Below are 25,940 nucleotides of genomic sequence, written 5' to 3' on the forward strand. Positions count from 1 at the left end.
TAGGGAACTGTGAGTAGAATAAACACTTCTTCCTTCACACCAATCATTTTCATGTCTGTGTATCTTACCAAACCTGGTTACAACAAATCCATGTACTATGAAAATAACCCCTCATCTGCAGAATCCAGAAAGTTCTCAAAGTCAAGTGAATTATTTGAACTTGAAGCCCATTTACCAGGTGCCTAATATTTCTAGACCAATCCTCCTTTCCCCTTTGCAGGTAGCCACCTCAAGGGCCACCACCAAGAGTCACATTCAGAATTTTCTATGACTCCAAAGGTCATTACTAGAACTCTGACATACGTCCATTCTTATAAGTGGACTCTTCAGTTTACCAGGAAGTTTAACATATGCTCCATGAGGGCAGGGGGTTCTGTCTTGCCCACTGCCATCACTCCAGCACCTAGAAGTGTGACTGACACATAGCAGGTACTCAATAAACGTGCATAATAAAGAACAGGTGCGTGCTAGTGTCGATGGCCTGTGCAATAGAGCTTGAGACGCAGGAGAATATCAAGACTCCTAAGTAATAGGCATCGTGGTATTCTTAGGAGCAAACATAGAATATTGGGGACTAGCTATAGTTATAAGAAATATTAATCATACTCTGTTAACCGTGATTGCCTTGCTGTGATTAAAGAAAGGACATTCTAACCTGGCTGGGAGTTGTACTATCCCTTACCCTCAACCTTGGATCTGGCAGTTAACCTTGGAATGCGGTCCATTCTCATTCAAGAACTGCCTACTAACATGGAAAGATTAACAACCTGTTGCCCAAACAATGGAGTCCTACCGCATGTAATCTTTGTCCTAACCAATATAAGCAGCTGGCTTATGGGGAGTTGCAGTGCAGATTTTCGTGGATGACCTGCTGCTCTCCCATAATGCTGGCAGTACTGGAATAAATGATCATATATGATTCAATCCTCTCTTTGTTGAATTGGCTCAAGTAGTGACAGGCAGCACAGACCCATTCATTGTCTGGCTTCAGTAGTAAATTAAAGAAATAGGTTCTAGAGTTGGACAGAGGTTATATCTCTTTGTAGCACTTGATACTGGTACAATGTTGGACAAGTCACTTCAAACTGCAAAGGTCCTATTCTTCTATCCATAAAAACTGGCAAGACAGAATCTATTTAAGATGGAAGAGATTAAACAGGATGGCCCATGTAAAACATTTACATTCTAGTCAAGATGACAATGTAAATTCATTTTATGGAGTCCCCCACTCCCATTTGAAACACATAGCAATGACAGATAAAATGTTTTCAAAAAAAGAGTAAAATTAGACAGTTATAACCTCAATACAAAATGTGACTAACATCTCCACGAACCAGCTACAACAGAAGCATTAAGCGATATACAGATTTGAAGCCAGGAGCAAAGATGGCTGGAGGTCAACTTCCAAGGGGAACAAATGCTCCCACTGGAGACAAAGGCAACAGAAAGGTCTGCTCACTGCCTGAAACTGCAACTTGAACTGGCCTGGCAGCCTTGACTGCACATCACTTGCTTTATCAGAGCACTGGGCCACTAGTTTTAAATAAGAATCCTAGAAGTATGGCCAGAAAGAACAGAAAAGAGTCAATACTTGAGAATACAGTAGCTGAGAATTTTACAGAAATTACAAAAGACTTAAATTCAGAAATACAGGAAGCACATATGTACCAAGCAAAATAAGAAATCTTCATCTAGACATTTTGTGGTAAAACTGCAGAACACCAAAGATTAAGAAAAAGACTGTAAGAGAAGCCAGAGAGAAAAGGCATTTAAAGGAACAACTGAACTGAGAGCAGAGTTTAAAACTGTTACAATGGCAACTAGAGGATATAATAAAATTACAGCTGTAAAGTGTAACACGAATACTTTTACTGCTACTGCTACTGGTACTACTACTGATAATAATGTGTCTACTATCAATAACAACTGTTTGAAGACATTGAAGATTAATCTAGAGTAGATCAAACCAAAGAGATTATGACCCCTAAAAGAAGGGTCAAGCAAATAACTGGAAACTTCAATAAGAACAAATTCTTAGAAAAATACATAATTTATCAAACCAGAATCAAGAAAAAAAACAAAACTAGAATACTAAAATAATACTAAAACTATTAAAGAAATTAAATGAGAGGTTAAAATATTTCCATTAAAACAACAACAAAAAAACACAACAGTTTCACATGACTTTTCTAGAAAAGACTAAAAACACTCCAGGAACAGACCATTGCAATTTTATACAAACTATTTTACAGAACAAAAAAAAGAAGACATGGCCCTGGCCGGTTGTTCAGTGGTTACAGCATCCTGGGGGGAGCTCCCCAACCCCCATGCACCAAAGGTCACAGGTTCAATTCCTAGTCAAGGGTACGCACCTAGATTTCAGGTTGATCCCCACCCTGGTTGGGGCATGTGTGGGAGGCAACCAATCAATGTGTCTGTCTGAGTGATGTTTCTCTCTCTCTCTCTCTCCCTCTCTCTGTTTCTCTCTCTCAATCTCGCCTCCCTCCCTTCCACTCTCTCTCTCTAGAAATCAATGGAAAAAATATCCTCAGGTGAGGATTTAAAAACAAGAAGAAATGCTTTACAACAGGCTCTATTACCTTTACCACAGGATCATTCATAAACAGTATGAGGAAGGGAGAGTTTAAGCCAACCTCAGTTGTGAACATAGATCTAAAAATGCAAACAAAATATCAGCCTCCCAAAAATTCTGAACTATATTCATCACATTAATACTCATGAAGAAATCATCATGTTATCACAACAATGAAGAAAAAAAAACATTCAAAAACTTCAAAACCCATCTATGATTTTTTTTATAAATCTTACCAAACTAGGAATAGAAACAAATGTCCTTAACCTGACAAAGTACCTAACCAAAAATGTACAGAAAACATTATTCTTAATGATGAAATGTTAATGAAACTCTCTTTAAATCAGAAACAGAATGACCACCTTTATCATGTCTATTTATCAATGTACTAGAGAGCCAGTGCAGTAAGACAAACTAACCAGCAAGCTTGTCATTATTCACCGACATTCTATCTACCAAGAAAGCAAAACAAAAAATCTATAGACAAAATGTTGGAATTAAAAAATCCTATATATTCATTTAATCCAGTGGGAATGGAATGAATGAACTAGAACTAAATTCAGAAACATGAATTAATCTTTGTGAAAATAAACAAGTAATCTTTTCTGTCAAGAGTGTTTAGGCTGCTGCCATTTTGAAACAGCAAAAATCAACCCCTCCCTTTTTCCTTTATATTAACCAATTGCACAAGAATGTGAGCCTAAACTCTAACCAATAAAGAGTGAGAGACAGATGGTGTGAGTCAGGGATAATCCCTCCCGTAATCCCTCCCGCGCTCTCACCCCCACCCCCAACCCCCGCTCCCTCCCAGGAGACTGCCTGCTCAGTGTGCGTGTCTACCAGACCCTGTGTTGGCTGCACACCCTCCTGCAGAAGTGAGGGTATTTGCCTTGCTGTCTGGCTCCTTTTTGTTCTGCCAGGACCCCTGGTTTGGAGGCTTGCCTTCTTTCTAACATCTTAGAAATAATGTTGAATGTAAAAGGCAAGCCAAAGATGATTGTGTACCATATGAGGCCATTTTATCACACTCAAAATCAAACAAAACTACACGATACATCGTTGAGGGATAGAAATTCTTGTGGTAAAATCATTCTTTAAAAAGAAAGGGAATGAAAAAATGCATGGGAGTGGTTGCCTTTAGGGGAAAGAAAGGATGGGATCAAGGAAGAGCATCTAAACTGGGGGAGGTGAGGGGCTCAAAAGTATGGGCTTGATCATTATGCTTCAAATGTGCATGTTATAAATTCTTTAGTAAATGCATCAGCTATTACATAAATAATTTATATTAATTAAACAAATGGTAGTCAGTAGATACATATTTTAAGCTGTAGAAGAAATAATATAAACGGAGCAACTTTAAAATAAAGTTGGAGCTGCCACCCCTGAACTGCCTTGCACATCTTATGACTCTGCACAGATTTCATTCACAGAAGGGTTGCCACAGGAAACACAATAACCACCGAATATGAGGTGAATGAATGTCTGTTACTCTGAGGAATGAGTACAGCCCTCAAAGGAGAGAAAGGGGAGCCACAGTTTTGAGCAACAGCCATGAGCTAAGCCCCAGGCTGGAGATTTCCATCTCTGTTTTAGTCCACAAACCCAGAAAGTCCACGGAGAGCCTTCCTCCACTGGCCTCCCTCTCCAGCCAGCTCTGCAGCAAACACACACTAACCTAAGCACAAGTATCTTCAAATCCTGAATAACTTCTAGATAATCAAGAATTAACTTGCAGAACCTATATTTTGGTATAATTTGGTTCTGGTATAGTTCTCAAGGTACCAATAATCTGGCCGCTTGTCTAATACATTTGGACAAAAAAGCATGTGAGATCAAAAATCAAACCCAAATGCTGTTTCAACTTTGAAGAACTCTTCAAAGTTGATGGACACACATGGGCACAGAGACACATACAAAGATTGCTACCTCACTAGTAGTCAGGAAAATATATATTAAAAACAGTATGTTTTTACATGTCAATTTACATATATGAAAAAGACAAATCATTTCCAGTGTTGGTTAGGAAATTTACATAAGACTTACATATAAGTTTACATATAAGTTTATATGACTTTTTAAAAAGCAATTTGGCAATATCAGTATTTAAAATGTGCATACATTTCCATCTAATAATTTCATGTCTAGGTAACCACACAGAAAAATTCTCCCACATGCTTGCAAAAAGAAAAAAAATCACAAGAACATTCTTTGCAGCATTGTTTGTAAAAGTGGAAGGGAGGGAGGAAGGAAGGGTGGGGAGGGAGAGAGGGAAGGAGGGAGGGAGGAGATACATGTCCAACAATTTTATTTGTCTTCAAGTGAAACTGAAGATCTAAAATAACATATTTTCTACAAGAATCTTAAAAGCTAAATGAATTAACAAACACTTACTTCAAAAAGAAAGAGAATAGAGTCCAGCTCCTCCCTTTGTGACTTATTATTCCCTGGAATATATTAAAAAATTAGTTATCATGACAATGTGTACATTTTAGGATATTAAAAACATTGTTAAAAGGTATCTTAAAACATTTAAGCATCAACATACATTTACTTTTTCAAATAATACTGGGATGTCGTGCCCGTGTTAGGAATGCAGATGGACCACCAAGCCAGACAGCCTGGGCCCACTTCTAGCAAAGCTGATCCTTAAACACAGCTTCCATGTTTTCCCAGTTGTTATCAACCCTTGACAGGTAACTTATTCATTTCTCAGTTAGTTACTTATGAGGTCAAATTATGATAGAATGCACAGTAAAAAAAACATAGAAATACTTCTAATTTTGTGAAATGAACAGGCATAGAGTAGTAGTAACTATAAAAACTCACATATCTCTTTAAGCAACTGCACACAGTCCTTTTGATAATAACAATAATAAAAATCATAACAACTACAGCAGTAGTTAGCATTTATTGTCCAACCTATGTACCAAGCACTGTGCTAACTGCTTAGCATACACCATCTAACTTTTTCTGTAAAGGTCCTGATAATAAGTAGTTTAGGCTTTGCAGGCCTCTCTTGCAACCACTCACTCTGCTGTTATAATGCAAAAGCAGCCATAGACAATACATAAATGAATGGGTATGGCTGTGTCCAATGAATCTTGATTTATAAAAACAAGCAGCAGTTGTACGTTGTGGACCCCTGATCTAACTGAATCCCCACAGTTCTATGTTTTTGTTTGCTTTTTTTTAAATCCTCACCCGAGGATATTTTTCCATTGATTTTTAGAGAGAGTGAAAGAGAGAGGGAAAGACAGAGAGAAATATCAATGTGAGAGAAACACATTGACTGGCTGCCTCCTGCATGAGCCCCGACCAGGGCCCGGGCCAGGGAGGAGCCTGCAACCAAGGTACGTGCCCTTGACCAGAATCGAACCCGGGATCTTTAGGTCTGCAGGCCGATGCTCTATCCACTGAGCCAAACCAGCTAGGGCCCCACAGCTCTATTAAGTAACATCATTTACTCATTGAATGAATACTAAAGAATGTCTCTATGTCAGGGATTATTCCAGGAACTGAGGATACAGAAATGAACAAAAAAGAACACCCCTAAGGAAGCTTACGAATAAGTAAGACAACCAATAAGAAAGGCAGATGGGGAGTGCCTAAAAAGGTGGTATGCAATTTTGACTAGTGAAGTCAGGGAACACCTTGCTGATAAGGTGCATCTGAGTGAAGCTATGAAAGAGGTAAGGAGCGAGACACATGAACATTTGGGGGTAAAAAATTGAGGGGAAATGTTTTCCAAATAGAGGGATTTGACAATGAAAGGTCCTATGGCTGAGCTGGTTTGGAACGGTGAGGAAGAAAGGCGATTGGAAGAAGGCCCTGTGTCTGAAAGAAAGGGGGAGAAGAGGCCAAGGATGCTGATGTATTTTGAAGATAGAGGCAATAACTCGGGATCTGGCCTGAATAACTGGAAGGCTAAAGTTATCACAAGATGAGTTCATTATTCCTAGTAAACACTTCCCTTGATTCTTTTGTTTTGATACAACTTTTTTCCTGCACTCTAGTAAAAAACACGGATTGTACTAAAAGCAAGAAACTTCAAAACCTCACCCTGTTTTTATTGGTTCTTTGTTATGATTCTTTGCAGTAGACTGTAAAAATGGAGAGTTTTTCCCTTCCCATCAAAAAATGTCTATTTCTCCATGTGACTTGCTCTAGCCAATGCCAGACAGATATTAGCAAATGTGAGGCAAGCACAAACTTGAAAACACTTCCTGAGCTGGGAACCCTAAGACCACCATCTAAAGAAGCCCAAGACAGCCTGTAGCTGGAGAAGAGGGGCCACATGCAGGAGAACTAAGGCAACATGGTCAATAGCTTGCCAACCATAAGCTGTTATCAGAGGCATGAGCTAGCCTAAACCAGAAGAACTGTCCAACAGACCCAGAAAATCATAGGTAAATGACTAGCTGTTATGTATGGCACTCGATTTAGGGATGGTTTGCTATGCAGCACAAACTAACTGATACATTGTTGAACAGCTATATTTCACTAAAAAGATAGAGAAAGCAAAAAGGGGAGTAGGGAGGGAAGAAGGACCCTTTAGAATGGGGTTATTAGGTTGTAGGGTGTTTATTTTTAAGATATGACATTTTAATTTTTTCCATTGCTATTTTGATTGCACATAATATTACACTATTCTCCTCCACACACCTATGAAAAGAAAGTGGAGCAAAGCTAGAAAACTAGATTATTCCATATTTGATATATCTACCAATTTGAGGAAAAAATAATTTTAAGTTCAAGATTTATATCAATTTATAAATCACAGCGTTGGGGGGGGGGGTGTGGAAAAGAGCAATTCATTGAAAAACAAAAACAAATACTTGGTATCTGGGCACATGCCCATGCCTGATGACCCACTAGAGCAGGGGTAGGCAAACTTTTTGACTCGAGGGCCACAATGAGTTCTTAAACTGGACCAGAGGGCCGGAACAAAAGCATGGATGGAGTGTTTGTGTGAACTAATATAAATTCAAAGTAAACATCATTACATAAAAGGGTACGGTCTTTTTTTTTTTAGTTTTGTTCATTTCAAACAGGCCGGATCCGGCCCGCGGGCTGTAGTTTGCCCACGGCTGCACTAGAGCCTGGAGCATTCTGTAAGACTCTGAGCCATCTGCTATATGTCAGGGACCACCACAGTGCCTCGCCCCAAATTCCTTCCCCTCCATGCTTGACATTTGCCTCTGATTTTACAGAAGCAATCAGGGCATCTATACACTCCTCTCCATGTCCTCTTTATACCTGCCCCTGTCTCAACCCACTTCCCCCATTACCTCGCACCGCTCGTTATCTCCCTTTCCTCAGCCTGCAAACAAGCAAATGCATCCTTTAAAACCTACCCATGACCAAGCTACTCCTGAGATATAATCCTCTGTCTTCATCAAAAGCGGTATTCTCACCTGTAGCCTTCATGGTCTCACCACCAAACTACTCCATTTCTCTGTTCGGATTCTGCTCCCACTATTCTGCTAGAACTTTTCTGTCACTAGTCAGTGACAGCCTCTTCGCTGTGCTATCATTTCCTAGTCCTGCTGCTACTCACCTTTTTGCATCTCTTCTCTGGGCATCTGTGACAAAAAAACTTTCCTGGCACCCCTCCCCTCACCCACTACTCCTTTATCTTTCCTCTTTGCCCGATAAAAGAAGAAATTACCCCAAATCCCTGACTGCCATTCTTTCTCTACAACAGCATGGTCGTACCTCTCCTTCCCAAGCTCCAGTCCCTGTGTTTTTACTGCCCAGCAAGAACCTATACCTGGGTGTCCCACAGGCACTTCATGGATATAAGGAAAAGGGATGCAAGAGTGAGAAGTCAAAGATGTGTTCAGGATGTTGAGTCTAGTTCAGCCGTGGGCAAACTACGGCCCGCGGGCCAGATCCAAACTAAAAAAAAAAAAGACCGTACCCTTTTATGAAATGATGTTTACTTTGAATTTATATTAGTTCACACAAACACTCCATCCATGCTTTTGTTCCGGCCCACTGGTCCAGTTTAAGAACTCATTGTGGACCTCGAGTCAAAAAGTTTTCCCACCCCTGGTCTAGTTCATGAGCTGTCATTACAGCAGTGGGACCCTGGAAGGTTAGGGATAGGGTCAGGGGAGACAGGTTGGGGAGGTAAGAGGATGAGTGCAGCTTTCAGCAGTCTGAGTTTGAGATGTAAGAAAACCTGAACATTAAAAAAAAATTGTATATAAAAAAAAACTTGCAGAAATGCTTACCTTTTAATTTCAAACTATTTTCCAGTGTTATAAAATTTTCATAGAAGATGAAATATATCTGAGAATAGTTGGTCTCAAAAAACTGCTTGAGTTCACTTGCATCCATATTATCTGAAAAGAAAAAGTTTCCATTTATGACAATAACCTATACAATTTTCAGAATTCACATACAAAAATAACTTCAGAAATGAAAGAAATGTAAAAACTACTTTTAACCCCTTATAAGACAAAACAAAACAAAAACAAAATAGTATTTCCATCCATCTGCATGGGCTTGGGCACCTCCCCCACAGGCCGACCCTGCAGTAGAGTGGGGTCAGGAAGATCAGAGCTGTGCAGGCTCAGCATTTACAGACCAGCTAGAACAAGCATGTCAAACTCGTGGCCCGCAACGAATATTTTTTGCAGCCCAGCCATATAATGGTACGTAAGAAACGTTTTAGTAAAAATTTCATAACTTAATTTTCACAATATCCTGTTATAAATAATTATTAATAACGAACTACAACGTTTGCTAATGACTGATTACTATAATCGTGTTGCATTCATTTCCCTTACCCAAAGGCGCACCATTTCTCTCCACTAATACTAGCAGTGAATATTTTAGCAGCTGATTGCCATGTCATTAGTCTTGTACTGACTTGTTTGGTGTGCACAACAGGAAATATTTCACTTTCAGAGAACAAGAAAAATAGGTTGATTTGCATTACACTTATTAATCAGTGTCTGGTAAGTTAATGTTCAAGAAAAAAATATTAATTTTTATTAAAATGTTCTATTATTTTATGTTAATGATTACTCATTTATTTCAGCCCATTGTATTCAGCATGTCTCTATCGAAATAAACCTACATTTCTATGAAAATTGAAGCTTTTGTTTTTTTGCAGCCCACATAGACTTAAACCTTGTTTATTTGGCCCGTGTTAGCCTTCGAGTTTGACATGCTTGCTCTAGCCAGTGACTTTTTTCCATTCCTCAAACTCCCAAATGTGTTCCCCAGTTGGGGAGCATCTAGTATGTTGCCTCCACACATAGATCTTCATAAAGCTCATTCCTTTGCATCCTTCAGTACTGGAATCACACAAACTAACAAAGTGTCCCCATAGTTCACTCTTCACATTTCATCCTATCACCCCATCTTCTTCTTCATAGGCTCTGCAATGGATGGATACCCAACTGCTCACCACCAAAAGGCCTCAGACAGAGAATGCAAGCAATTTCCCTGGCATTGAGGATGTGGGTGCATTGATGCAACAAGATGGTACAGAAAGGTTACTGGATGGTCAACAACTCCCCCCAGCTTCTCAGGGCCTCCCTTGGTCCCTCAAGGACACCCAAATATCAGCAACCTGAACAAAGAGGGTCCTCATTAAGGTTGAGGAACCCTCTTATAGACTGAGATGTTCTCATCAAGCCAAAAGCCCAAGTAACAGCCACTTCCATGAGGTATGAATGATGCTGGGCTTCACCTAACAAGACAATTAGATCCCTTGAAAGTAACCCAATCCACAGTAAAAGTAAGAGCATAACACATGTAATGCACTCAGTTTATTTCCATGTGTGAGAACTCATCTGTCTAGGAGGCTTTTTCACATGTTTCCCCCTACAGCACTTAAGATTAGTTTAAATTATCTTATTTATTCATTTACTTCTTCATTGATCACCACTCTACTGGATTAGAAGCTGCTTAAGAGCAGATACATCACTTGTTTTGTTCACTACTATATTCCCAGCCCAAGGAACAGAGCTTGGTACCCAAAGGATACTCAACATATTTAGTTAAATGAGTAACAAAAAATATAAAATATTTTCTATCTCTAATTCAAAATCTAGAATGATTTATTGATTTGCCTTATTAAAAAACAAAAAAACAAAAAACAAGACTCATCAGATGAATATGTGTAAAGATCTTGGGAAGGCAACCATAGGCACTGGAATTTGTCATCCTGCAAATGGAAACATAAGCAAGTATTGAAAGACTGCTTTTTAACAAGACTACCTTCAAGAAGTATAGAGCTATCATAGGAAGACTCTGTTCAGAAAGAGTATGACCATAAAGAGTATGTTCCTTTAGAGAGACATTCTTTTAAAAAAGTATATATATATATATATATATATATATATATATATATATATATATATGTTTTTATTGACTTCAGAGAAGGAGGAAGGGAGAGGGAGAGAGAGATAGAAACATCAATAATGAGAGAAAATAATCGTTCTGCACACCCGCTACTGGAGATTGAGCCCACAACCAGGGCATGTGCCCTGACTGGGAATCAAACTGTTACCTCTTGGTTCATGGATCAACACTCAACCACTGAGCCACACTGGCTGTGCAAGACAGACATTCTTTACCCACTTGTTCAAACATTATTAAGCCTATATCCATACCAACTAGCTCTAAGCCAAGTGCTAGAAAATTTAAAGAGTATAAGATGTAAGGCCTTCAAGGGTACACAGGTAAACAAGCATGTGACAAAAAAAGGCACCATGACCCAAGCTTATGCAGGGCATCTAGGCAGGGAGTGAACAAGGCCATTTGGGGAGGTTGTGAACATTAATAATGCTACACACTTATGCTTTAAAAGACACTTTTATTTGATCCTCACAACAACCCTGTGAGAGAGATGGGACAGATCTGATCAAGATAAAGAAACCTCAGGTTCAGGATCCTATGTGACCAGCCCAAGGTAACAGAGCCAGTCAGGGATGTGGGCAGAACTCCTGTGCAGGTCTTTTAACTCAAACCGGAGCTATACTAAGGCCTCAGAGATAAATAGAATAAATCAAAAGTATAAATCAAGTCAGAAATACAAAGAAAAAAGTCATTACGTTGGGGATGTGCAGAAGAGCCAGATGAAAAAGGGCAGAAAGATAACAAGACAGGTAAGAAACAAGAAGAAATAGAGTGGCATTGAAGATGGGAACTGCTGATTTCCCCAAGAAGGAGCTTATGGTAATCTCCCCACTCGTGAGGGCCAGTAAGGAAGACAGGAGGACAAGTCCTGACCTACAGAGCCCAGATTGTAAACTGCCTTTGAGGTGATGACTTTCAGTGTGTTTGACACAGACACTAACAGATTGCCTTATTATAATCACAAACTCAGAGAAGTACATTCATACTAACCAAAGAAAAAACCAGCAGATATCTTTGTAGAGCTAGAGGTCATTCCTGAATTTATTTATTTATTCATTCATTTATTTTTATTTTTTATTTTTAGTTAATCCTCAACAGAGGATATTTTTCCCATTAATTTTTATCTTTTTTTTTTTTTTTTAGAGGGAGTGGGAGGGAAGGAAGGAAGAGGGAGAAAGAGAAACAGAAAGAGGTGAAAGAAACATTGATGTGAGAGATACATCAATTGGTTGCCTCCCACATGCACCCTGACCAGGACTGGGTATCAAACCTGCAACCAGGTACGTGTCATTGACCGGGAATCAAATCCGGGACCCTTCAGTGCATGGGGCTGATGCTCTAACCATGGAGCCACTCCAGCCATGCCATTCCTGAATTTAAGAAATTTCCTTTAATTTCTCATTCTTCTTCACTACCAACCAACAGCCAACAAGCTGTTTCTTTTTTTTTACTTAGACATTTTACTTTATTTACAAACGTTGTGCTATAAACAAGGATGCAATTCTACCCCTTTTAAATATTATAACCCATAATTTATAGAAAAAACATTTACATAGTTTTAATCTTTCTGCATAAAACTGTATTATGGGATGAGTAAAATACTGAATGGTCCAAGACATCAAAACAAAACTTATCCAGCTGAATGCCCTAGTGATCGATGCAAATAAGAATTAAGACTCACACTCCTGCCCTGGCCAGTTTGGCTCAGTGGACAAAGCATAGGCCTGCAGACTCAAGGGTCCTGGGTCCGGTCAGGAGCACATGCCCAGGTTGTGGGCTCCGTCCCCAGTAGGGGCGTGCAGGAGGCAGCCGATCAATGATTCTCTCTCATCATTGATGTTTCTCTCTCTTCCTTTCCCTCCCTCTCTGAAATCAATAAAAACATATTGAAAAAAAAAAAAAAAAAAGACTCACACTCCTTAATGTATTACTCCAAAAAATAGAAACACAGATACTTTGGGGACAGGTAAATGCTTCACAATAAAGTCTTCTTACATAGTATAGTTTATAACTGTGATTGTTTAGGATTGCTCTTAGAGGCTAATGTTTACGCTGATTTTAAAAAATAAGTCACCATTGTAAAAAGGGTATATACTTTTCTACCAATGAAAATATGTATATACTGATCTGGTCTCATCATTCAGACCAATTACTAAAATAAGAAATGCATGAAAATATTTTAAAACAAAAACACAATTGCCAAGTGACTATCTAACTTACAAAATTAGAATTCTCCTTAAAGTCATACTGTTTTGCACCTCAATAGTACTATGAACTTTTCATAGCCAAGACAATATAGACAAAATATTTAACCAGAGTTCAAAATAAAATCATCCCAATTACCTATTTATCACTTTATATGTAGTAGTTTCTTAAATCCTTTAAGTTTTATCTAGGAGGATGATCAGTCTCTGAGCATCATAACTAAGTCACAAGGAACTTCAAAAGTTAAAAAAAAATCATCCCTAAGAAGTGAGAGAAGAAGCTCTAAAAACACTGAAGTGATAAGTCCTACCCTTTGAACAATCTTTACCATAGCATAAACTTCTATTAACAGTCAGCAATCAAATGTATTCCAAACCTGGATAGTTACTGCCTCTGATGATCTGCTCTTTTTATAATGAAACTATAAGTGCAACATTTATAACAATCAGATAAATAGGGGCTCTGGTTTTATTATCATGTTTACATTTTTGTCAAGTCCAGGGACAGCCAGCGAAGACATGTATCTTCCAATAAAACCAAAGTAATAACTTCTGCTGGCATCTCTTCTTCTGAGTCTCCATTTCCCCCTTTGATCTTCACCCAAATAGTACTAGTAAAAGCAATACAATTGCAACTGAGTTTACTATTATCAATGGCACTCTCATTACGGTTCTTAGAGATGGAATAAGGTTCATTAGCTGAGATTTAACTCCTGGCTCCTCTCTGAATCCACCAATTCCCTGGTCTGTTCCCAATGCACTTGAGGAAACGCTCCTCCTGCAGCACCGCGGTGGCGCTGACGCAGAGCAGGGCCGCCTGCAGCAGTGAGTACAGGGTGAAGGCCATGGTCGCCAGGAACCACCCTGAAACCCAGCAGATTCATCCGCAGCCACCGCAGGGAACGTTCTATTATTTTCCCATTACATCTCAAAAATTATCTTCTATATTCTATACCAAAATCTACCCTGCCCCACACGTTTGTTCAGCAAAACTTCATTGACAATTATTTCTTCACATCTAGCTGAAAGGGAATAGCAAAAGTTGAGGGCAAAATCTTTGGAGGATATCCCCTATGTTAAAGTCCAGAAGCTATAGGACCTTGGGCAAGTTATTAAAACACCCTATACCTCAATTTCCTCATCTGAAAAATGGGGCTAACGGTGGTGATTGTGGTGATGATAAAATGAGAATATGCAAAGCCCTTTAAGTGTCAGTCAGTATTAGAAAAATGCTAGTCCTAATCGCTTCTCGGCCTTTTGGCTAAGATCAAGTGTAGAAAAATGCTAGTCCTATATAATAAAAGCCTAATATGCAAATTGACCAAACAGGAGAATGACCAGTCGCTATGGCACAAACTGACCACTAGGAGGCAGAGGCTCAATGCAGCAGCTGCCCCTGGTGGTCAGTGCACTCCCATAGGGAGAGCGCCGCTCAGCCAGAAGCCGGGCTCAAGGCTGGCGAGTACAGTGGTGGTGGCAGGAGCCTCTCCAGCCTCCGTGGCAGTGCTAAGGATATCCGACTGCCGGCTTAGGCCTAGGAGCAAGCCTAAGCCAGCAGTCGGACATCCCCCAAGGGCTCCTGAACTGTGAGAGGGCACAGGCCGGGCTGAGGGACCACCCCCCCCCAAGTGCATGAATTTCATGCACCAGGCCTCTTGTATAAAATAAATATCATATCCCCTCTTTTCCACCATGTCTCTAAAGGTTCCCTTCCCCTTCTGACTCTACCTGAAACCTGGGAATCTCCTGAGGAGGACTTTGCTTCCTTGCAGACTCTCAGGTAAGTCTTCCATTTCCTTCCACACCCCCATGCCACTTGGCCTAAGATGAGGTCGGTTCTCCCTGCTCTCACACTGCAATATCCAGACCATTCTGGAGCTTCTCCCTACACAAAATGCTCTGTGCTGCTCACACCATCAATCTATCACCTAGCCTCACCAACCTGAGTTGCACACAGTCTTTCACTCACCACAGCATGCTCTGAAGATTTCAGGGCTTGGCTCACTGCGTTCTCTCCATAACTAGCACAGATTTCAACATTTATCTAGATGCTGCCTGACCTCCTTATCTTTAATTAAGTTGTCCTTCACACCATTTCTGTTACCCATGCCCACCAGTCTTATCCTAGACCCAGTTATTACTTACAAGTTCCCACCTCCAACATCTCTGGTTCAATTCACTCTCCTGCCACCTGCGATTTCTTATCATTCCTGCTCACTCCTTCTGGAAACCTAGTTCCCATAACTCTTCAACCCTACCGGGTCCTTGAATCCAGTGACCCCCACCATCTTGTCACTATTTATGATCCCCCTCAAGTTTTCACTTCTTTTTTTTCCTAATCTGGTTTCTACAGTCCATTTTTTAAATCAGTCCTTTCATTGTCCCTCAAGCCTCTCCCTTTCCCCTTCCATCATGTTTACTCAAAATCTCAGTCTCAGCTTTGACCTTGACTCAATCAAAGTATTTATTTGAGCACAGGCCATGTGCTGGACGCAAAAAAACAATTTTAGCTACTGTTGTACATATTAAAATATGCTGATAGTTTTGTTTCTTATAGATATCACAGCCATGTTGTATGTACCATTTATACTGTTTTAATATTATTTTATTTTTCCCTAAAAATATATTCAAAATTTTATCATAATTGACCATTTATTTCCATAGATGTGTGGACGAAAGGGGCCACATGTTAACCTGACAAGTCCAGGGAAGGCCTGCATGGCAATCTTGCAAACTCAAAGACCTAAAGTAACCACAAAGGATGGTCTGAAATTAAACTTTAACTAAAAGCAGTTATGCTGGGTAGTCACCTCCTAGTGTTGTAATGTACCCCACGAATCACACAAGGGCCTCAAGAAGTCGAATTAAGGAGTCACGTTTATTTCAAAGCCGGGACTACGAGGGGGCAATGCTCTCCAAATCTCGTAGTGGTTAAATAGCCACAACACCAGATTTATATAGGCAAAAATCGCAACGGTATTGATTACATCTCGGGGTTAGGAATGAGGAAGCTGGTTTGCAAAAAAGCAGTTTGTTACAGAAGCTAGATTGAACTGATTAGTTATCTACAAAGATTAATTATAGTTTCGGGTCTTGGGACCACTGAGTCAACAGGAACGCATTATCTGGAGCCATCGGGTCTTGGGACCACTGAGTCAATGGAAACACATTATCTGGAGCCACTGAGGCAATTTAGAATAATTGTGCAGTCCTGGCCTCCAGGTACAGAGGAATGTGGTTTCTAAAACCAGTATGACCACAACCAATGGGGTATTCAAATTACAATCAATAGGGTATTCAATCGAATGGGATGATTTGTATAATTCAGAAAATCAAAATAACTTTTCTATTATTTTAGCAAGCGAAAAATGACAGAAGCCAAGTCAGCAGGATTAAAATAGTAAACATTTACCCAAACATGGTTGTCGCCATGCTTCATTAGGCTGGTATCTTCACTGACAAGGTCAACCTTTACCTTAACTGAGCCCATTTGTCTTTTTGCATCTATGATAACATATCCTTGAAATGTCTGGGTAACTTGTAACTTCCCTTTTTCTGGACCCCTTGGGGCACAACTAATGTACCTGGCCGCCAGGGCAGGTATCACAAATTCCTTCATTGTTATGTTAATTGTTCCTGCACCCACCTAAGCATGTGTCTATCATTTTACTTCTTATCCAATCCCAAAGGTTTCCCGGCTTTGCTTTCTCCTGCCTCTCTAATCTATCACCAGTGGATTTCATGTAACCCACCTATGTCCCCTCCTTTGATTGCAATGTATAAAAATAGATGAGAGCACTAACCAGTTTGGCTCAGTGGATAGAGCATCGGCCTGCAGACTGAAGGGTCACAGGTTCTATTCTGGTCAAGGGCATGTACCTCGGTTGCGGGCACAACCCCAGTGGGGGGTGTGCAGTAGGCAGCTGGTTGATGTTTCTCTCTCATCGATGTTTCTGGCTCTCTATCCCTCTCCCTTCCTCTCTGTTAAAAAATCAATAAAATATATTTAAAAATAGACGAGAAACTGCCATTCTCTGGAGCATTATTTCAATCCCTTGAGGTTCTGCTTTCCTGCAACTGTCGACAGTTTGGCTCAAATAAACTCACAAAAATTCTTCACAGGTTTGAATGTTTTTTGTTAACATGTTCTCCACAGCATTTAAACTAAAAGTGAGAGAGACCTGGAGCAGCAGACACTGCTTTTCCTCCAGTTCCCTAACCCTAACCATTCCTACAGCAGGCCCTTCCTCTTCCTGTTCAGGGGTTACCTGCCCCATAACCCCCCACCCTCCCACCCCCTCCACCCCCTCCACCCCCTCCCCACCCCACACACACACACACACACACACACACACACACACACACAAAGCCATGCCCTTTAGGGAAGTTGGCTGTTCCCTTGCTCCAGGGGATGGAGCCTGATGCTGCTAAGTCAATTATGGTGGCAATATGCCCCTTGCCAGTGAAGTATTTAGGCTCAAGCCTGTGTGACCCAACACTTGTCAATAAAAAATGGGAGGAATTCTGATGATGTCTGGAAAAGAGAAATAGTTCTTAAAAGGACACAAAGAAAAAATAGTTCCCTTTTTCCTGCCTTGGACATTGTAATATCTGGGTGCGATGCTTACAGTGGCTGCAGGCATTTTACCACCTGAGGGACGGAACTGCCATGCTTCGGACACTAAGGAAGGCAAAGTAGGGAGGCAGAGAGAGTCTGGGCTGTCAGGTCACTAAACTGCGAAATTAGCTGACTCTGGAGCCACCCTGCCTTGGGACCACTTTTTATAAGAGAAAAAAATTCTTTGTCATTCACCTTTATATTTGGGTTTTCTATTACCTGCAACCAAAAACATCCCTGTGGATACTGAAATAAAATCTGACAGAATAGGAAACAAGTACTACTATAATTGAAAAAATTGTTAAAGTTAAATTCATCCACTTTATTTCCTGAGATGTATTACTTTCATTTCCTTATACCAATAAGGTAAACCAGATATAGAAAGTGAAATTCTTAGAAATCATAAAGATGTTAACACTTTGTTATCCAGGACTGACAGGTCATATATAAAAGTAATTCTGTATATAAATCTGTATATACTCCAACTAAAAGTAATAAAAAAGTAATTAAATAGTTATTTTATCCTGAACATTTTTGACACATTTCTCAAATGCAGGATTCTAAAACTTTGTTTTTAACAGAGATATCAACTACCAATATAATAAAACACAACATAAACATCCTTGAAATATAATGTTCAAATCAAACGTCTTCTATATATTTTAATATACCCATTCCTTTTTACACAAAAAACTAGAAATCTAGTTTCATCAGCCTTTTTACACTAATGAACACTTTCTCCTACTTTTCTTGGTTGAATTAGGGCTAGCCTATATTACAATCAAAACCACTCAGTAGGTAGAGTCAGCGATAGAAATAAAATGGATAAAGGAGGAGCTAAATCAGGGGTGGGCAAACTTTTTGACTCGAGGGCCACAATGGGATCTTAAACTGGACCAGAGGGCCGGAACAAAAGCATGGATGGAGTGTTTGTGTGAACTAATATAAATTCAAAGTAAACATCATTACATAAAAGGGTACGGTCTCTTTTTTTTTAGTTTTATTCATTTCAAACGGGCCGGATCCGGGCCGTAGTTTGCCCACGGCTGAGCTAAATGGTGACTTCTAAATCTCCATTTCCAAAAACTAAGGAAGAAGAAAAGTGATGTTGAGAGTAGAGAGAGCCATCTTACTTATGTTAAATAATTATTGTTAATAATTATAATAACAGCTTACAAAAGAGCTTTGTATACATTAACTCAAGTAAACCTCCAACAGCCCTTGTAAGCAGATACTGTCAGTAGAGGGTCAGAGAAGGTAGGCCACTGCCAGGACTCAAATCCAGGCAGTCAGGCTCCCACATTACTCACCTAATTAAGTCTAATATTAACAGAAAGTGATCAAGGAGGTTCAGGGAAGCATAAAACATACTTGGAAATATAATTTTTTTAAGTAGGTATCTGGTTGGAGTCATAGAACTAGTTACAAAATCCAAAAGAGAACTCAGAAATTGGTTTATTTGGGACACCAGAGCCAGCTTACAAGTGGAATGACCCTCCTCCTGAACAAATTTACCTCTGTGAAATTACCTCAGCAAACACTGAAATGGCCTTCTCCAAAGGGCTGTCTTTACCTCCAGAAAATCATCACAGTCCCTGCCTTGCCGCAGCCATAAACACTCTCACATCTGCTGTATCCCTTACACAAGCTCCTGTGGTTGCTGGGCAGCCACTCTTCTCACTCCCAGGCCACAATCTGCTCAGGCTGAAACTCACAATCTGAAGAATGGCGGTGAATAATTTGTTACACGAGTACAATGAAACGTGATATGACCATTTAAGTATTATGTAAGTCTTCAATTACTGACATGAGAAATATCCAAGGCATGTTAAGTCAAAAATTTAGTGTTAGACCATGCATAATGACTATTCATGTAAAAGTGTGTTAATGTGTGTACACATACAAGACAGAAAGAGAGCGAGAACATGAGAAAGAGAAGGCAATGCACATAAACCAGAGCCAGCACAGAGTGTGTTCACCAAAATTTTAACAATGGTTAGCAGGGGACTGCAGGATTTAAAGAGCTTTTTCATACTTAAATTATTTTTTTTTTTGCTTATTCTTATTATTCAAATGTTTATAATAATAAGTACAATTTTATAACCAGAGTATTTTTCATTTGGTGGGGGGGAAGCTTCCAGAGTATTATGGAAAGAGGTATTTTTCAAAGCCTGACTAATTACCATAAAAAAGAAAGGAACAACTCATCTGACATGACACCAGGCCAAATTTTCTTTAAACTTCTCTTACTTTTCAACTTTAAAGAACACTCAAGATGCAAACAATATATAAAGTAGTATCTTTACTAAGACTAAAATGCCCTCAAAACAGCATATAATTTAAACTCCCTGTGTCCAACAATGCAAATTAAACTTTTTCTGTAATAACACATTCATTGTACATAACGCCTTATAATGATCTAGTTATTAAAGTCCTTTGTTGTCATTAAGGAAAGCTATGTTTTTCAAATTGTCATTTACTGAAAAGTGTAGTAAAATCATCGAGCCAGGAAGGAAGAAACTGTCTTTGTCCAGCCATTCAACAGCCTGCACTGAGTAGGAATAACAAATGTGTGATATCTTCTGAATGAAAAAATGTGATGAAATTTCCAATCACAATACAATTCATTTACAAGTGGCATTGATTATCAACTGCATACACAAATCCCCTTCTGTGCACTCTCAGATAGCAACATTGGTTCATAAAAATCACATCTTCAAGTAACACTGAACCAAAGATCAAGACTCGCCCAGGCCTTTCCATTAAGAAACGCAATAAAGCCTAGCCGGTACGGCTCAGCTATCTGAGCATTGTCCCATGCACCAAAAGGTCACCAGTTCTGATCCCACAGTCAGGGCACATGCTAGGGTTGCGGGCTCAATCCCCAGTAGGGATTGTGCAGGAGGCAGCCAATCGATGTTCCTATCTCTATCCCTCTCCCTTCCGCTCTCTCTAAAATCAATAAAAACATTTTTTAAAAGAAACTATCTTTTTTTAAAATATATTTTTAATGATTTCAGAGAGGAAGGGAGAAGGAGAGACAGAGAGAAACATCAATGATGAGAGAGAATCACTGATTGGCTGCCTTCTGCACACCCCACATTGGGTTCAAGCCGCAACCTGGCATGTGCCCTGACCGGAATCGAACCATGACCTCCTGGTCTGTAGGTCAACACTCAACCACTAAGCCACAACAGCCAAGCATAAAAAGAAACTATCAAAAGCACAGACAAGGTCTTAATGTAGCTGGGTACCTGAAATGGGGCCAGTCTGCAGTGGTTGCTGCCTTTTGCAATCATTTCTATGGATATATTAATATTGTATGACCCATCAGCATTTTCCTGTGCTCATTCTTTTTCAGCCACTGACAAAGCCCCATTTTACGTCAATATCAGAGGCACTTTCTAATATATCTGTTCTTTGCCTCTGACTAGAATTCGGAGTAACACAGCTCAACCCTGTATCACTACACACCGGGGCCGAGTCACTCTAGCTTTGCTGACCCATTGACCGGTGTTTGCAGCCTGTCTTCTCATCACTATTCACTGCTGCAATAAGGAAGGACACCAGTATGTGTGCCCCACCCTCTAAACCTGTGCCTGCCACAGCTTCCACAGACACTTCTCTTCTGCACCACTCCTTTCTCTTCCCTCTTCTCTCTTCTGTCTTCAGTCACTGTTCAGTTTTTGGGCCAAGGATCTGACTTTTTATAAAGTAAGCCAAAAAAAGCTTTCTTTACAAAGATCCGACCTAAAGGTCAACTGAGGTCACTCCCCTGCTCTTAGTCCCGGACCAGGGCACCCCATCTCACTGAGACCTACAAGCCTCACCTGGTGTACCCTGACCTCTCCTTTCTCATCCCCGCTCATTTCCCTAACCCAACTCCTTCAACTCTATTGACTTCCATGAGATTCCCGAACCCATTATGACTCAGAACCTTTGCACCTAATGTTCTCTCTGTTATGAACACTGTTCCCAGAAATAATCACAAAGCTGATCCCACTTAACACAGATGCTGACTGTAAACCCCTCTTCAGAGAGGCCTTCCTTGACCCTTCTATCTAGATCAGCACACTTCTACCCTTAATCAAGCTTCATTTTTCTGTAAACATTTCCTGAAATTATATCTTTTGTTTTTTATTTGTTTATTTTCCATCTTTCCTAATAGATTAAAAATCTCATAAAGCTGGGCTTCATTTGGCACAGAGAAAGCAGTAACTATTTGTGGAATGACTTAAACACAATGTTATATGGAGTAACCTAGACAGACTCTTAAGAGTGGTCAATCCATTTATTAAAAGGGTAACCCTTACTTCCCCCAAATTACATAAATCCTCAAATATAACTCCCATAGTCTTAAGTAGAACTTACAGAATGTCATTTAAAATTTTCTCAATGAACTAGGATTACTAACCCAAAAGTCAATGAACTTCACCTTGTGGTATACATGGGCATAGGTGAGATATAAGCAGTGCTGCTTTGTGTGGGAATGTACCAGAATGCCTTTCCAGAACTACTTTCTCAGAATTCTATAAGCCAGAATGAGATTCAGTCTATAAGGTACAGGGCAAGTGATCCAGACTGGCTAATCAGAGTACTACATACCCCTCACCCAATGATTGGTACAGGAATAGACACATGACCCACATAGGGCCAATCAGAATGTTCTCAAGAACTAGAATGAGGGGAGGGGATAATGATATTACCATCCACTTGGGAGGATAAAATGAGTTAATACATGTAAAAGTATTTCTAGCAGTGTTTACACTTGGAAAGTGCTGACTAAATGCTACTTATTATTATTCTTACAAATAAGGAAATATGTTACCAGGAGGAATCTAGGTGAACAAGAAGCTATTCATGTTCTCAATGTACTTATCTAGTGGGGTAGATAAGGCAGAACACAAATAAGAATACAAAGCCAAAGGCTATCAATGCCAAATGAGAGGTACAGAATGCTATGAGATTTCTGAGGCCAGATCATTTCAGGGTAGAGGGACAAAGAAAGCTTATGTGGAAGATGTAATGTGCTTGGGTTGTCTCCTGGAAGAATTCTAGATGGCAGGATGGGCAATACCTTCTGGGGAAATGAAGGGTGTATTAGCTTTAGTTCTCTGAGAAGTGGACACCAAGACAGAATTAGACATGCAAGAGATTTATTGGGGGAACTGTCTGTGAAGAGTAAAGGGGAAGACCTGAGAAGCAGTGAGAGGCTTCAGACCACAATGCATTTCTGACCCCTATGAAAGAGGAGGAAGGAAGGAGGGAGGAGGAAGTCTCAGACTTCAAAACATTCCTGAGAAGGTCTTGGTCAGGCCTATGGGGAGTTCTCACATCAGAGCCCCCCATTCAGAGGCAACTGGGTCTCGCAGGAATGGGGCACATTATTACTCCTGCTTGCTCAGTCACTGACTGGGAGGAGCCCAAGAGAAGCTCAAGTTTGACTAAAATGTGGTGGCAAATCCCAGGGTAGCAGATGGAGCCATCATGCTCCCCGAAGCAGGAGAGCTGAGTGGCGCATTCTCATGGCTCCCATAGTTGGACACAAGCAATGTCACCAGTACACCTTATGTGTCCTTGAAAACATGGTTGAGGCTCAATGAATATGTGCCATCACTTTAAAATAAAACACAAGGCAATATCAGTGGGGTTCTTATCTTTTTCAAAAGTGTTTTTTTTTTTTAAATAAACCACAATTATAATAGGGAAATCAAAGTACATATTTAATGTTGAAGATTACAACTAATAGTATTTGATGTCTTCCAGATGTGGTTTCAGTTTCTTAAAGCAAGATATAAAATGATTATGAAACATCTCTTTTCTAAAAATAAAACTTAAAACCCTGAAATGAGGATTAGATCTCAGAAACAAAGCTCTCCTAAGAATCCAGAAGGCAAATCCTCTAGGAATTGGCAGCGATTTGATCAAATGAGAAACCATTCTACAAAGTATAAAATGCTACATTAATATCAGAAATCAATACAGTCAATAAAGTTATTTCTTATGTGGGTTAAGCTGCATTTAAGGCAAAAATGGAGAAAATCAAAATTACCCTTAAATACTAGAGCCATACCCAGCAGGGGAGATGCTCCCACAGAGAGAGGCAGGAAGGAAAGAGGACCACTGAGGACACAGCAAATTCTTTTGTCCCACTTCACACTACTATCAGGCATCATCTGCACTACTTAAACTGTTCTCATTATCTATAATAATAAAAGTATAATATGCTAATTAGACGGGACATCCTTCCGTCCTTCCAGATAAAGCTGAGGCTGCAAGGGAAGCCGCGGTCCTGGGTACCTGCCGGTAGCCAGAGGGAAGCCTGGGTCCCAGGTGCCTGCCAGTGGCCAGAGGGAAGCCCGAGTCCCAGGTGTCTGCCGGCAGTCAGAGGGAAGCCTGGGTCCCGGGTGCCAGAGGGAAGCTGGTGCCAGCAGCTGGGGGAAGGAAGGCCTCCTCTTGCAAATAGACACGGCAGAACAACCAAACAACCAGTCACTATGAAGTGCACTGACCACCAGGGGGCGCGCACGGGATATGGCGGGCATCGGCAGGCGTCAGCCGTGGCAGAATGGTGGAGCAGGTGAGCGGGGCACCAGACCAAGGCAAGGCGCAGGTCACCGTCATTGGGGGGAGCCTCTGGTGGCTCCTGCGCACCGCAGTCCCGCCCGGTACTCGCACCTGCTGCCAGAGCCCAGCGCCAGCTCTGATCACTCAGTGTCATCAGCAGGTGCAAGGGGCGGCTGCCGGCCCCAATCGCCTCTCAGTGCTTCTCCACCTCCCCCTGCTCCTGAGGGGAGATGGGGCAGCAGCCACCGCTCACGTCTGCTGATGGCACCGGCTCCAATCACTCTTCGCCATCAGCAGGTACGAGCAGGGGCCAGCGCCATCATCATGTGGGAGCAGTGGATGGCGGGGGGGGGGGGGGGGTTAAAGGGGGCTGCCAGCAGACAGGAAACCAGGAGCCATGGCAGGAGGGGCTGGTCAGGGGCGCGGAGGATGGGCCAAGACCCGCCCCTGTGCCCACTGCAGCCTCACAGCCCACAGTTCCTTTCAAGGTGCACAAATTCATGCACTGGGCCCCTAGTTTATATATATATATATATATATATATATATATATATATATATATACACACATACATATACATATATTCATATCCCTCTTCTGGCCAAGCATTTAATACATAAATTAAATGTACTTATTAGATCACACCCCAAAAGAACAAGAAAATACCTCACAGATTATAATTTTTCTTTATTTTAAGGAGATACATGACACAGAAGAGGGACCAAGACATACTCAGTTCCTGTCACTGCACCAGTGATAAAACTAGCTCAGCAGTTCACTTTACCTCTGACCTTCACAGAGAAAACAGAACCTGTCACATGAGAGCTCCCTCCACATCCCGGTCAATCAGCACCCCAGCCTTGCTCTCTCCATGTGGCCTTAGTCAAGCCTGATCTCCTGCCCCATGCTCTAGATTCTACTGCAGAGCACATCTTCCTCCATTTTTATCCCCTTTCTTACTACTCTTAATTCCCTTGCTCTTTTATTAGTTCCTCTTCCAAAATGTAAGTAACTCAAATTCCCTGTCTTAAAAAACATAAAAATCGTATCTACACACACACACACACACACACACACACACACACACATACACCATCCATCCATCCATCTTTGACCTGGAATGTCCCACCCTCTTCCTGGAATATTAATCTGTACTCTTTCTGTTGCAAGACCCAGAAATACAAGCCAAGCCAACTAAGGCAAAAACAGGGTGTTACTGGCTCCTGCAACTGAAAGGCTCAGGGGTGGAGATGGCACACACCCCCCTTCCTCCCTCGGTTCACACAGGGTCCCCTGGGCCCTTCTTACTCTCCATCTCTGCTCTGCCTCCCTCTGAGTGCGAATTCAATTTGAGATGAGACAGGTGGTCTCCACATCGAGAGAAAGATGAACACTTGCAGCGTGGGCTACATCCTCATGGTCTGCAATCCAGAAGAACGGGAGCCTTGTTCTCTCAGCATCTACTGTCTCAAATCTCAGGGAGACTGGGCCTCTTGGACCACTCACTAATGGACGACACGGGTTTTGGCTCTGTCCTCTGCTTAAAAACTCTTCACTAGATTCCCAACATCTACCCATACCA

At 40.8% G+C, this 25,940-nt stretch overlaps 1 protein-coding gene and 1 pseudogene across 7 annotated transcripts in view; both read right to left on the bottom strand.

The window, feature by feature from the left end:
* Positions 1-25,940, bottom strand: part of RALGAPA2 (Ral GTPase activating protein catalytic subunit alpha 2) — a 304,655-nt gene that overhangs the window by 272,595 nt on the left and 6,120 nt on the right. For all 7 annotated transcript variants that reach the window (XM_036321186.1, XM_036321185.1, XM_036321180.1 and 4 more), the window contains exons 2-3: positions 8,830-8,940; positions 4,985-5,037 (exon numbers count right to left, since the gene is read on the bottom strand). In XM_036321186.1, coding sequence (XP_036177079.1) covers positions 4,985-5,037; positions 8,830-8,940 — 164 coding nt within the window. The remainder of the gene's footprint in view (positions 1-4,984; positions 5,038-8,829; positions 8,941-25,940) is intronic.
* Positions 13,388-14,429, bottom strand: LOC118662610 (annotated as a pseudogene).

This window comes from Myotis myotis, unplaced genomic scaffold, assembly GCF_014108235.1.
Source record: "Myotis myotis isolate mMyoMyo1 unplaced genomic scaffold, mMyoMyo1.p scaffold_m19_p_9, whole genome shotgun sequence".
Taxonomy (NCBI): domain Eukaryota; kingdom Metazoa; phylum Chordata; class Mammalia; order Chiroptera; family Vespertilionidae; genus Myotis; species Myotis myotis.